Source organism: Grammomys surdaster, unplaced genomic scaffold (assembly GCF_004785775.1).
Source record: "Grammomys surdaster isolate TR1022 unplaced genomic scaffold, NIH_TR_1.0 333, whole genome shotgun sequence".
NCBI classification, from domain to species: domain Eukaryota; kingdom Metazoa; phylum Chordata; class Mammalia; order Rodentia; family Muridae; genus Grammomys; species Grammomys surdaster.
Window position 1 is genome coordinate 379,555 of NW_021604752.1, and position 14,492 is coordinate 394,046.

The 14,492-nt window shown below is 36.4% G+C and overlaps 1 protein-coding gene across 1 annotated transcript in view; it reads left to right on the forward strand.

Annotated features, from left to right (window-relative positions):
* The window catches only part of Ankib1 (ankyrin repeat and IBR domain containing 1), a 78,348-nt gene extending 64,472 nt beyond the window's left edge, over positions 1–13,876 (forward strand). The window contains exons 6-10 of the mRNA XM_028778285.1: positions 1,046–1,254; positions 2,649–2,737; positions 5,787–5,931; positions 7,968–8,134; positions 13,723–13,876. Coding sequence (XP_028634118.1) covers positions 1,046–1,254; positions 2,649–2,737; positions 5,787–5,931; positions 7,968–8,134; positions 13,723–13,876 — 764 coding nt within the window. The remainder of the gene's footprint in view (positions 1–1,045; positions 1,255–2,648; positions 2,738–5,786; positions 5,932–7,967; positions 8,135–13,722) is intronic.
* Positions 13,877–14,492: the final 616 nt, after the last annotated feature.

Below are 14,492 nucleotides of genomic sequence, written 5' to 3' on the forward strand. Positions count from 1 at the left end.
GAGAGAGAGAGAGAGAGAGAGAGAGAGAGAGAGAGAGAGAGAGAGTGTTTGTGTGTATCTGTTGTGGGGGGTAAGGGTCTAGGAGTGTGTGTATGTGTGGTATGTGGGAGGGGTGTTTTCTCTATCTGTTTATCTACTGATCAATACCTACCTTGATTCCATTAGCAATTGCAGTTAGTGTTAAGACAGACATGACTGTCCAGGTATTACAATAGTGGGCTGGCTTTGGTTCTTGTGTATGACTAGATTATATCATTCTGTTTTACATTGCGGGTGCATTTTCAATATACTTGACAGTGTGGTAGTGGGAAGAACACACTCTTGGAATCCCAAAAGAGGTTTCAAGTCCTTTCTGAGCTTAGGTAAGTTAAATAACTTCCGTGGGTTTTAGTTTCTTCAGTTTAAATAGTAACTGATAACTTTATAGGAGAAATAAATTGATGTATATAATAAATGTTATATATACAACCTCAAGCAAAATTATTGAATATTTTAGCTTGTTAGTTTTACTTAATTTTGGATTTTTATGACTCTAGACTTTATAATAATGTTTCACTTAACCATTTTATAAATATTCACAGAAAGATTATCTGTTCTAAATTAATCCATATTAAGCTAAATTAACTCACTAAAATTTTATTTATAACCAAGTTTATTTGGGAAGTCCTTCTACTTTCAGACTCTTTACCAAATGACTTTTAGGACTGTAACCATTTTACAACTAGAGACCATGTGAAGGCCCTTGCAAAATTATGTACTAAAAGCGGAATGTGGCTAAATTAAACCTCTACCAAAAAAATTAGTAAATTCTAAGTGGAACATCTACTTAAAATAATAGTAGAAATTATTAGGAATTCTGAGAACATTCTTAACAAAGTGGTTCTAGTAATAGTAGTTTCAATTCCATTTTAAAATATTACTAACTTTGGTCAACCTAGACATGCTTTCATAGTTATCTTCTTCATTTATCCTGTTTCAATTTTAGTAGGTTTCAAAATATTGTAGTTTCTGGTTTTCTTAGATATCTGTTTTGTTTTCCCTAAAGATTGGGACAGGGAGAAATTGCTTGAAGCTTGGATGTCCAACCCGGAGAACTGCTGCCAACGGTCAGGTGTGCAGATGCCAACTCCACCACCAAGCGGGTACAATGCCTGGGACACGCTGCCTTCCCCAAGAACTCCAAGGACTACACGGTCCTCTGTCACCTCTCCAGATGAAATCAGTCTCTCTCCTGGGGATTTAGATACCAGCTTGGTACGGCTTACTATACTTCCCATAGCTTTTAGTCTTTCCACTTTTAAACTATGTGATACTGTCCTGTGGAGTGGTTGTTTGTATTACGGTAACTGAATCTCTTACCTAGTTTTGAAGGGTTGGTTATTTTTGTGCTTTTGTAAATTCTTACTACTCTAGAATGATTTTGTGTTCTCTATAAGTTAAAAAGCAAAAATATTTTCTCACTTCAAAACAGTTTGGAAAAACCATATACTACATTTTCACCTAAAAGTATTCAATATATTTAAATAAAGCATACTGAGATACTAAAACTGTTTATAGTATGTATTCTTAACCTAAAATGAAAATTTAAAATAATTTACTGAACATTAATATTTTAAAGTATTATAGTATATTTTAATGATCATATGCTGGTTCTAGCAAATTTCTGAGTTCATTCAGTACATTTCCTTAATAAATGCTTCTCCTTTAACAGGCAACAGTCCTGCCCTTGTGTGTAATAAACAAACAGCACCCTGCTGCTGTGCTGTGTAGGCGATTATGATGCATTTGACTGCTTTAGCCAATGGAAAGTTGTAATACATAAGAAAGCTTCCCTTTGTCTATTGTAGGAACTATTTGGGAAGGCAAAATGCTGTTTCTGTATTTCACATTTGTAACAAAGTTTGCTTCTCCAAAGTCATGTTTGAAGATAACATAGTTTTGTGTCAGACTTACTTGCTTGAACATTTTACCTTGCTATTTTGTGTGTGTGTGTGTCTGTGTGTGTATCTGTGTCTGTGTGTGTCTGTGTGTGTGTGTGTGTGTCTCTCTCTCTCTCTCTCTCTCTCTCTCTCTCTCTCTCTCTGTGTGTGTGTGTGTGTGTGTGTGTGTGTGTGTGTGTGTTGGGGTGGGGAGTTAAGAAATGCTGGTACTTGAACTCAGATGATCAGCCCTGCTAGGCAAGCACTGTACCACTGAGCCACATCTCCAACCCAAGTTGCCACTCTTAGTATCCTGAATTGTTGTGTTCAAAACACAAAGTTTTCTCTGTTCCTGTGTATTTGCCACAGTGTGCATAGAATGAAAGATACCATGCTGAAGTGGTTACTTTGTAACATGCTATGTGATCTTGACCTGAATAGATGCTAATGATTTATTTCTTACATTTCCCTTTCCCTAATGCTCAATGCTGATTAATAGGTAAACTTAGTTAAATGAGAAATATAAAAAAGACAGTCAACCTTGTAGCTTTGAAACTGGGGTAAAGGGACAACATATGAAATGTAAATAAAACATCCAATAAAAAAAAGGTGGAAAAAAAGATTTATAATTACTGTAATATTTTTGTCTTTGAATGATTGAACAAAATTGACGTATTGCTTCTCTTCGGAGTCTGACCCTGTTAAGTCATTTTTCTTGTACATCTCCAGTGTGACATTTGTATGTGCAGTATTTCTGTATTTGAAGATCCAGTGGATATGCCCTGTGGACACGATTTTTGTAGAGGCTGTTGGGAGTCGTGAGTATATGAGCAGCTTATTCATCTCTTACTAGTTGATAGCACTTTTGATTTGGTAATGAAATTGTTTGTCTTCAGTATTTAATGATGTTGATCATTTATATTGTTTTTTTAGTTACACTGAAATGTACTGTTTCACAGAGAAAGAGTATTTTTGTTTTTCCCCTTTGACGTCAAGAAAAGTATAACTAAACAATTGTTAGTATTTTCTTTTACATTACATATAATATAAATTTGAGGTGTGTACCTAAATATCAAGAATCAATTTCTATCTTATATCCGAAGAATTTTAAGCATTGGTGGCCTCTGAATTTTTTTTAAAGCAGGCACATTGCCTTGAAAATCAGTAAGAATGCAGATAATTGAAATTCTCTTTTGTTAATCTAAACTCAAATGTCTACACTAGAGATTGGGTGTGTACTACAGTAGATATTTTTCTTCTCATGCTTTCTCTCATTTCCTCTTTATAATCTGTCTTAGATTTATACATTCTCATGTCTTACCTTGAACTTTTTGAGACAGTTTTTGAAACAAATACAGGTCAGTATAAATGAACAGTATAGTATCTTACTGTCTCTGGGGACTCAGAACTTTTTATTTAATGATTTAAGCAAAATATATGTATCTAAGAAAATCTGTAATACTATTTTTTTCATGAACTGAGTACTAAGTGTAGTAGGGATGTGGGGAGCATTACATGAATGAGATAGCAAAGACCTGGTGGTTTGCTGCTTTTGTTTTGTATTGTTTTATTTACAATTTTATTGTGGTACAATTGCTATATATCTATCTATACATTTAAAATAAATTAGTTTATAAATTGAGACATATGTGTACACCATGGAACTATCACCACAATCAAGATAATGAGTTAGTTTCCCAAATTTACTCATTAGGTTCGAGAATGGGTAAAGTGGTTGCCCAAGATTGGAAGCCAAGCTCACAACCTAGAACACACATACTAGCATGCACTTACATACCCAGTGTTAGAGGAAGAAAAGCTCCTGGGCCAGCCAGTCCAGCCTCATTTTTAAAACACTAGCACTTTAGCTCCAGGACAGTGAGAGGCTCTACCTCAAAGGAGGTGGATGATAGTACTTCTCAAATGACACCTCAGATTATCTGTCCTACACACACACATACACACCTCTCTCCCTCTCCCTCCCTCCCTCTCTCTCTTTCTCTCTCTCTCTCTCTCTCTCTCTCTCTCTCTCTCTCTCTGACACACACACATACAAATGCACCCACACTTACATGTACCTGCACATCTCTTTCTGCCTCTCTATCCTCCTCTTCCCACCTTCCCTCACTCCTGAATATATATGTATGCGTGTGTGTGTGTGTGTGTGTGTGTGTGTGTGTGTGTGTGTGTGCGCGCGCGCGCGCGTAACGGACTAATCTGTGTCCTGGTTTCATTATGTGTACTTTTATGTTTTCTGAAACAGTGTGAGCAAGACTTCATTTGGAGGGAAAGAAATGCTTTTCAAAAAGTCAGAGTAAATAAGTATACCTGTTTGTTTTAGATTTTAAACATAGACTAGACTTTTAAATCTAATGGGATTAATTCAGTGTAGCTAATACAAGTCAACTAATTCACAAGAGTCAAACTCACAAACTAGATAATTTTTGACACAATTCTTGAACAGAAAATTTTCTCTAGGTATTTAGTTTCAAAGTCTTAACTGTATTGTCTGAGGGAGTGCTAGCTAGGTTTTACCATTGGTGGTTGTTGGACTTGTTCTGATATGAAAATTGACCTTGCCTGTGAATTACTTGAATTTTTTGACCTTTAATGACCTTCCTCATATAACTAGTATCATAGAAACTATCCCCTATTCTTACCAAATACTAGCCAGAAAAGAATTTGGTAAGGTTTAAATTTTGTTCTTAATATTTCCCTTGATGTTATATCATCTACTCACCATTCTCCACCTGATCCATGGCAGCTCTTGTCACACCAGACACAAGTAAAACAAATTGGGTCATTGATACACAAGTAATAGCATGTGCCCTCTAAGCATGGTGACCTGAGTGTGACTCCACAGAGCCACACTATGGAAGGAGAGGAGTGGTTCCTGCAGGTTGCCCTCTGCTCTTTACGTGCGCACTGCAGTTAGTGTGCATGCCCCACCTCATGCACATAAATAAATGTAAACAGTTTTTAAAAACACTCTTCAGCATCACGTAGAAACATAAAACTTGGCTTTTAATGAAGAGTAGTTTTGAAAGGCTCTTGTAAAGCTTGAAGCCCATCTATTCCACTTTTACCCTCCCTCTGCATTGTCACTGTAGCCAGATGCTCTGAGGCATCTGTGCCAGCGATGCAAAAGGAATTTACTCTTTCTATCCACACAAAGATACTCTTCCGAGTAGTCAGACTTAAGCCTCATGTCTAATGCAGTCTTTCTAAGTCTCCCTTGGTTCCCCCCCCCCTGTTCCTAAGTACAGTGAAATTAATAGACAGCACTAAAGGAAGAAGATGATAGAAAAATCAAAGTTGTTGGTCATGATACCAGGCCATTTCAGTTTAGTTACCTGTTTTCCTTTTTTTTTTCTCTAAAATTGCTAACTACAGTATAATCCACAGCTAGGACTGTTTCTCATTAGAGTGCTTGGCTAGCATGCATGGGTTCCAACCTTAGTATCATGTAAACCTGCTCTGCTCGGCACATATCTGAACAACATATGTGAAGGGAGGCAAGAAAACTAGAAGTTCTAGGACATTCTCAGTTATATAGTAAATTAAAGGCCCTTCTAGGGTTCATAAGACCTTGTCTCAAAAAAAATCCATTAAAATCCAGTTAAAATGTTTGTTGTTTCTTGCTTGTACATAGTCGGTATTAAATAACAGTTACAACACCATATGCAGTGTCTGGCAGAGTGAGGGAAGAAAAGTAAACCCAGGTCTTGGTGAATGCCGTATGGTGAGTAACACCATATAGCTCTTGGTGTTATTTTAATCACACTCTCATAGAAAATCTTCAAAAAAGAAAACATTCTTAATATGTACAAATAACTTACATCCTCTTCTTTTCTGATATTTTAATAGGTTTTTAAATCTGAAAATTCAAGAAGGTGAAGCCCATAACATTTTCTGCCCTGCATATGAGTGCTTTCAACTCGTGCCTGTAGATGTCATAGAAAGTGTAGTTTCCAAGGAGATGGACAAACGATACCTACAGTTTGATATTAAGGTATTGTATAAACAAAATAATGTTCTCTGTCTTTCCCAGAAAAAAAAAGTATATAGTAATGGTGTTATTAATTAAAACTTTGAGGCAGACCAGCATTTTGTAAGTATAAAAGGCAAAATGAAACATAACCACCCCCAAAAAAGCCGTTGTCCCTTTTTGTAACTGATTGATGAAAATAAATTTCAAAATACATATTTTCATAGAACCTACTCTTTCCCTAACAATATTTTATATTCCTGAGAGGAATATTTACAAACAAAAATATTAACTTAGAAATTAATCATTTCTATTCCAATTAATAGCTAATACAATAAATTATATTTTGTCCTTTATCCTCTGTTTTCATTTAGTAGTAATAAGAAACATGAAAAAAATTTTGTATATGTAACTTAAAGCTTTTATTTCAGTTGCTTTGTATAGATTTTTCCTACTCTAAATACTATTGCATTATCTTTAATAATGTCTTACTTCTTTGGCGTAAAAAGTGTTGTAATAATTTTTTATAATATTGTCAAGATAACATTTAGAAATTTAGCATTAAAATATAACATAATTATACACAAGTTTTTGCTTACAGCTAATCAAAAGCATAACACAGAATGTTGGCAAACTGCCGGGAGCCTCCTGGACTAGAGCAGGTTGAAAAACACAGAGTTGGACTCCAGTGTAGCTTTAAAGACTGATGGTCTCCAGACATTCTAGCTCTCTAACTATACTAAATGCTTGTTGATAGCTTCTAAAGGATCTTTAAAAGATTTCTTGCACGTTCTGAGGGTTAAAAGCCGCTGGCTTAGGCAAAAATGAGTTTAGCTTTTATTTCTAAGTTCTCTCTAAAAAGTTTACTATGAAAGTTTTCTAAGAAAAAGGGAGAAGGGGCTTGTAAGAAAAAGGAGATAAACAGAATGAAAAAAAGGCGGGACAAGGAGAATGCTAAGGAAAGAGGGGATACAGAGAATTATCCTCTCCTCTCTGTCCTCAGCACTTCTTCATCTTTCGGAATACATGATCACATGGTAAAAAGTTCATCAGAAGTTTACACATAAATTCAAATCATAAATCAAATTAGAAGTTTACAACAAAGAATGTTTACATGTATATCCATTAGGAGTAGTTATCTGGCTAGACATTCATTGTCTATCATAGCTCTACAGGTGTACTGAGAGTTAAAAGCCATAGATAAGTTATTAGTGAAGTTTTGTATAGATAAACCCAGTCAATATTTTATCTTCTGTCCTAACACCTATAATAAATCGTTAGTTCCTTTTTTGTGACCTTTGATTAATGGTTTTACAACCTTTTGGAATGTGCTCTGAGTAATAGATAACTGCTTGCTATCTCGGAAGCAAGTAACTCATGACACTAAAGAGTAGTAGAGTTCTCACTGCAGTTTTGACATCAGAAAGAATTTAATAGAAGCGTTATTAGAAGAGCTTAATAATTACTATAAATTTAGGAATTCTTGTAGGATCATCATTAAGGTTTAAGAAATCATCTGTTTGCCTATATAGCATCACTACAAGACAGTAGATCTTCATTGTTCTGCAGAGATTGTCTCAAAAGGGTGGGCTAAGACCTAGTGATTGTTATATATAGTTAATAATAACAGGGAAACATATTAATAGCAGGAATCTTTCCTAAAATGAATTTCTCCTGGGCCTTGCCTACCAGAGCACCATCGTATATTTTAATTCAAGGTAGACCCATCTCAGGAAGATCACCTTCTAATTACTAGCTTGATGGCTCCTGACAAAAAAAAAAATCATTTTTAAGTTAGACATTATTTATGCAGATAATTGCATTTTTTACCTTATTGTCATTTGCCTGGTTTTTAGATTAAAGAAAAAAGGATTTGAAAATCATTCTATTACTTAAGGTAATTGCCACATTTTTGATTCTGAAGTATTTACATAACCTTCCAGTACTGTTTTTAGTATTGTTTTTTCTTTGATTTGCTTTTAGTCACTGTTGAGATACACTGTTTTAGAATTTGCAGCTAAAATCGTTTCCTGCTTTTTCTTGTTATGATTTTTAAACAGGCCTTTGTTGAAAATAATCCTGCCATTAAATGGTGTCCTACCGCAGGCTGTGAAAGAGCAGTCAGGCTGACAAAACAGGGGTCCAATCCGTCTGGGCCTGACACCCTCAGCTTCCCATTGCTCAGAGCCCCTGCTGTGGACTGCGGCAAAGGACACCTCTTCTGCTGGTTAGTATAAGACAGGCTGGAGTCAGCCTCAATACTTTGCTGATAGTTTTTATACATACTTTGAACCTTGAATCAGGTTTTAAATTGTAGTATACTTGGTATTATTTTTAGTAATTTAAGAAAGTGTAATAAACAGGTCATAACTGTTGTGGGCATGATATTTCCACCATACTGAATCATTTTTAATGTGATTATATTATTTAATTGAATTATTTTTCCAATCCTCTGGATTGCATACTGTTATATCCATGTTATCCATAAGGAAACTCAGTCTCAGAGATACTTAGTGTTGTACTGCTCAGAAATAGCAGAAATGGAATTAACCACTGTTAATTCTAGAGCCCATTTTTTACTCTGTAATAACAAAATTGCTAACTGTAGGTTGGAAAGTTCATAGTATCATGTCTTCATAAACTATAAGCCTTTGGCAACTGTTCTAAGCCAAGGCTTCTTAGGATGACTAAGCAGTCTTTTCTAGATTTTCATCTTGGACTTCAGGTTCTCCCAAAATGAGTTCTTAGGTAACTATAAAGTGTGAGCCTAGTTAAGAGCTTGTGACTACAGCCTTTAAATATCCTGTATTTTGCTTAGTGTCTAGCGCCTCCTAAGTACTGAATAAGGCTGACCTGATGATGAATTAATATTGCAAAGGATATGTCACTCAACGCGCTCACTTGGTTTTATGTTTTTCATTAATCAGTGTTCTCATTTATTCAGAGTAGATTAATTTTTTTTACTTAATTAGTTTATCAGAAAAAGTATTCTGCCTTTTATCTATTTCCATAATTATCAAATATTGTATAAGTATACTTTTTCATTTTTAAAAATTACCTATGTATTTGTACATGCATGTTGCGTATGTATGTGGAGCTCTCACAGTGTATAGATAGTGCACATGTGAAGTCGGAGGACAACTGATGGGAGGCAGTTCTTTCCTGTACCTTCTCAGTTCCAGGGATCAAATCCAGGTTGTCAGGCTTGATAGCAAGTGCCTTCACCAGCTGAGCTTAAGTACACTTTAAATTTTAAGATGAAAACTCTAGTGTTCTAAGTCACGATCCAATCATAGCACTGCTGATAGTGAAAAGGCACAGTTGTGGAACTGTCCCATCATGTCTGTTTCCCGCTGTTACTATTAACAAAAACATTGGAGGTTAGAGGCCAGCAAATTACTATGTAAACCTAGTTTTAAAGATGAAATTTTGTTGGAGCACAATTAAGGCCTTCTGTGCAAATTGATTTATGTATATTTGTATCTGTTATGAAGTTGTGACACAGAATTGAGGTGTTGCCACAAAGACCATGAATACATAGTTGTGTAAGGCATTTATTGTTTCCCTCTTTACAGAAAAAGTTTGCTTACTAGAGTTTGGATATAGTAATTAAGAAAACAATACCAGATTACTACTTTTCTGGCTAAATGAGACTGAAAAAATAAAATACCAAGAAAATTCTTAGCAATAAGTTCTATTCACGTGCCTTAAAGGTAACTTTTCAAAACATTTAAAAGAAAAAATTCTCATCTTTGCAGTTAAACATTTTTATTTATCACTGCTACTGACTTTGCCTCACTGATAGAAAGACTGAGAGTAGAACTGTAGCATAAAAATAAATAAAGCACGTGTGTGCCGGTAAATGGTAAGCTTCTCAACCTCTGGAGAAACGTACCGATTTACTCTCTGCTGCCCTGATACATCAGGCTGCTAATGACCGAGACTCACGGAAGATGAAAGACCGAGACAGGGCTTAGCCTGAATTCCATTCCAGGCTGGGATCTGGGAAAGGCCACATGGGACTAGATCACATTTGGCAAATCATTTGAAGGGCAGCAGAGAACTTGCCACACTGAATCATTTTCTGAATGTCAGCCTGAGGGGAAGAAAAGCCAGTGACTTGAATGAAATGAAGTTAGGTTTATGAAAGACAAATTCAAATTCTCAGTTATTAGTTTAATCTTGTTGCCTTTCAGTTTTGTTAATCACTTGACTATATGACTGCTACATAATTTTCTGGAATCTCTGTATAGTCTACTACAGCACTGTGGGCATTAATATACAATCTTTTTCTTCCTTTGCTTCTTAGTCATATAGGATAAATGTTTTGACTGTAGTCAGAAATTTTGAGTAGAAATGATCACATCTTCTGATACTCTTATCTCATTTGACCAAGAAACAAAATATCAGTGTGCATACATGTAGTTATTTAGAACATTGCTTTCATGACTCAGAACTCTAGCAAAGGTAAATAATTATAAAATGATTATTCTTATGTAATTCACTTAGTATAGATTATTACTAAGATTCTGTAATGACATATAACTGGAATGTCTAACTTCTTGAGAGAAATTTTTTTTCATCAAGTAGTAAAGCTTGAAAGTAGAAGGCTTTTTTTTTTTCAGAGCCTTTTGGAGCTATTTTATATTTCTACCAACAGTTGTGCATGTTAGCATATACTCAACACAGGGCCATTTCTTGTTTTGTTGATGTTAGTTAACATCCAGGGCTGAAGACTTTTAGACAAACATGTCTTTCTTTATAACCTCTTACCTATACACTTTCTTGGATATTCCTTTGATATCTAACCAAGATTCTCCTCTGTACCATGCTGTATAGACATTTTGAGATGCACTTTCAGTAGATGCCAGACAGCAGTCACCAATTAAAAACGTTTCTAGATGGAAGGCATGGTAGTGCCTAAAACATTTCTAGGTGGAAGGTATGGCACTGCCTCCTTGTAAACTTAGGAGGCTGAGACAGGGGGATCACAGGCTTGAAACCAGCCAGCTATACAGCAAAATACATCTCAGAAGAGCAAAAATTCTTACAGAATTTCATTTACGGTATTAGCAGGGCTGCATTGGCAATCTAGATTATCATCCAGCTACTCGATCTGGCCATTGTTACAGTACTTTGGAGGGCAAGCCTCTTTTTTTGGGTGCTTAGTGCTCAAGATAGCACTAACTAGCAACTGTGGCGCTCTCTCTACTTTGCAGTCCTTGCTGCAGCTTCTTACAAGTGTCTCCTGTTATACCCACTCTCAGTGTTCATAGGAAACCGGCAAATTGTCATCACACCCTGAAAAAAATCTCACTGACTGGGCTGTCTTCTGCAGCAGCAGTGAGCCTTTGTCCTGTGACTTTTGGAAAGGAAGAACTTCTGTCTCTATCTCATGCCACAGCCTTAGAGAGCTATCTGTGCATATAGATAAGCAGTTACAGCCTTTTAAAGAAGTGTTTTGGTTTCTTTAGATTCTGTTTGAGAGTATTGAGTTTTCCTCCATGATTTTCTTTCATTTTACTCTCAGAATATATCCTAACAGCAAGATCAATATACTATTATTGATTCTTCTAGGAGAAGATAGTAAATATGATATTTAATCTCCAGGGGTGAAAAAGCTTAATGGAACTAATTTATATTTATTAATCTCAGGTGAGAGTCTCTACTAGTAGTAGTGAAAGTTTGCAGTTATCACAGATATCAGTATGCAAGTGAGCACTTGTGACACATGCACTTGTGTTTTGCATGACCCAGCAGTATTGAGTGGCTATTAAGTTGCACTGACTGCAGCTACCACCTCTCACCTATTTGTTTTAAAGAGAGTTTATCATTGTAACCTGGCTGTCCTAGAACTCACTCTGTAGACCAGGCTGGCCTTGAACTCACAGAGATCTGCCTGCCTTAGCCTTTACCTCTGTCTCTCCGCCTCTGCCTCCCAAGTACTGGGACTAAAGGGTGCATCACCACAACCAGCTTCACTGAATCTTACCTTTTTTCAAAACCCCTAGAGACCCTATGACTCTAAAGCAGCTATCCTCCCTCTTTTTCTCCCCAGCAACCATTGATAACTGTTGCTTTCTTTTCTTTCTCTGTGAATTGGCCTACTCTAAATCCTGAAGTTTTTATCTTTGTTTATCTGGCTTATTTCCCTTTAGAGAATGAAGGTCATTCATTAGAGCACTTGGTCCCAAGCTGATACAACGTTTAGGGACATTGTAGAGCCTCTGCGAAGTGGGCCTGTCTTGAGGAAGTAGGTTGTTGCTGTGTAACAGGTGGGACCCCAGCCTCCATACCTTCTCCACTGTGATGATGCGTATCTACTTCAAAGTTAAACCTACCTTCCCTAAGGTACTTCTGTCCTGGTGTTGCATTGTTACAGTGAAGAAAAAAGCAGTAATACAGTAACACCTAATGGGAACTTGTTAGATGATAATTCTGTTTGACTTTATAGAAAACCACCAACCTGTTCCTCAGACAGCTACATCTACAGTAGCATTTTCATCAGCAGTGCCCAAAGGTTCCAGTTTTTAAGTCCTCAACAATGCTTGTTACTTCTAGTTTTCAGTGATAATTATGAAGTATGAAGTAAAATCAGTATCAGTGCATTTTTAATATAGTGAAATATTAACCTCTTAGTTCTTAACAAACTTGATCTTTACAAATATCTTTATTTAAGAAGGTGGTAGTGGTAGTGCTAACATCGTAAATAATAATAGTAAATAATAGTGTTAATATACATTTGGAATATCTCTCCCTAATGACACTTTCTAGTACACAATGTAGCATAATGTTAAATCAAGATGACTAATTTTATAAATGAATTAGGCTCTTTCTTACTAGTTGGGTTCTTTCTTAGGGTTTTATTGCTGTAAACAGACAGCATGACCAAGACAACTCTTATAAGAACAGTGTTTAATTGGGGCTGGCTTACAGGTTCAGAGGTTCATTCCATTATCATCAAGGCAGGAGCATGGCAGCATCCAGGCAGGCATGGTGCAGGAGGAGCTGAGAGTCCTACATCTTCATCTGAAAGCTGCTAAGAGAGGACTGGCCTCCAGGCAGCTAGGAGTGTGAGGGTATTAAAGCCCATGCCCACAGTGACACACCTACTCCAACAAGGCCACAACTCCTAATAGTGCCATTCTCTGGGCCAAGCATATACAAACCATCATAGGTTCTAATACATTCATAGAAATAACATATAATTGAATCTCAGTGATAGGTTACTGTTTTCAGTTGCTTATATCAAATTTCTGAGATCCTGTAAAAGGATCTGTGATTGATCATGGAGATTTTGAAGGTAAATGTAACTATACAAATATGATTTGCAGTGCTGGGATAATGACTGTGTGGATAAAGTGCTTGCTGGATAGCAGGTATCTGTGACTCCGGCACTGAGGGCTGAGGTGACTAGACACAGTTACTTATGCCCACAAACTTGGGGGACCTGCCCTCCAGCACTAACACACCTCTGAGACAGTGGGATGCTGCTAACACAGAACACATGCCTCCACTAGTAAGAATTAGAAGCCTGGCTGAGGCTAAAATCATAGCTCCTAAACCTGCAAAACTAAGTGATGTTAGGTAGTCTGTGTGTAACTTTAAAGTCTATAACCATACTGATTTTTAAAGGTTGGACTGAAGTTGTCTAGCTTTGGACTCTCATTTCAAAATCTCTTTTGAAATGTTTTGTATCTTATTTGTACCTTAATTTTTTCTGTTTTAAGATTGGATGAGTGTTTACCATCCATGTTTTTTTATCCAGACAGTGATGTGGAATATTTTTCAATGGCTTTCTGTTTTGTCTCTTAGGGAGTGCCTTGGTGAAGCACATGAGCCTTGTGACTGCCAAACATGGAAAAATTGGCTCCAAAAGATAACTGAAATGAAGCCAGAAGAACGTGAGTGGAATTCTGCACAGCTGTGCTATGTACTTCCTATGAGCATTCAACAGATAACGTTATAGTTCTCATAATCTTCATTTAAGAGGAATTTTCAATTTTGCTAATGCCAGGCCCCATGGTCACCATGGCCTCTCTCACTTAGATCCTTTTGGAGGTGGGTTTATACAGGGCAAAACCACAGGCATACCTTCACTTTTAACAAACTTTTTAGCCTAAGGTACAATTGAAGGTCATGTTTAACCTTCCCACAAAGCCCTCTTCATCCTTGAATGAGCCAACTTATTTTTCTGTACTTTGCAAGATGAAATTTATAGTATGTAGTAAGAAAAAATATATATTTCCCTGAAACTTCCAGTGATGAGTAAGAGAAATTAATTTCTTGCTACTTTGTGGTTCTGTATATTTACTTAAATATTGAGACTTCTTTTTTTTCCATTTTCTTAGAATTTCTCTTTTTTTTTTTTCATGAAAATAGATTCTTCTCTCATACAATACATACTGACTTTCTTCTCTCTCCACTCTTCCCAGCTTTCCAGGCTCCCTTCTCCCTTAGTTTCTTTTCAGAAAGGAGCAAACCTCCAAGAGAAAACCAAACCTAATCCCCACCCCAAAGCTACACTAGGACAAGGCAGTGAGGCAACCCAATAGGAGAAAAGAGTCCTAGGAGCCAACAGTCAG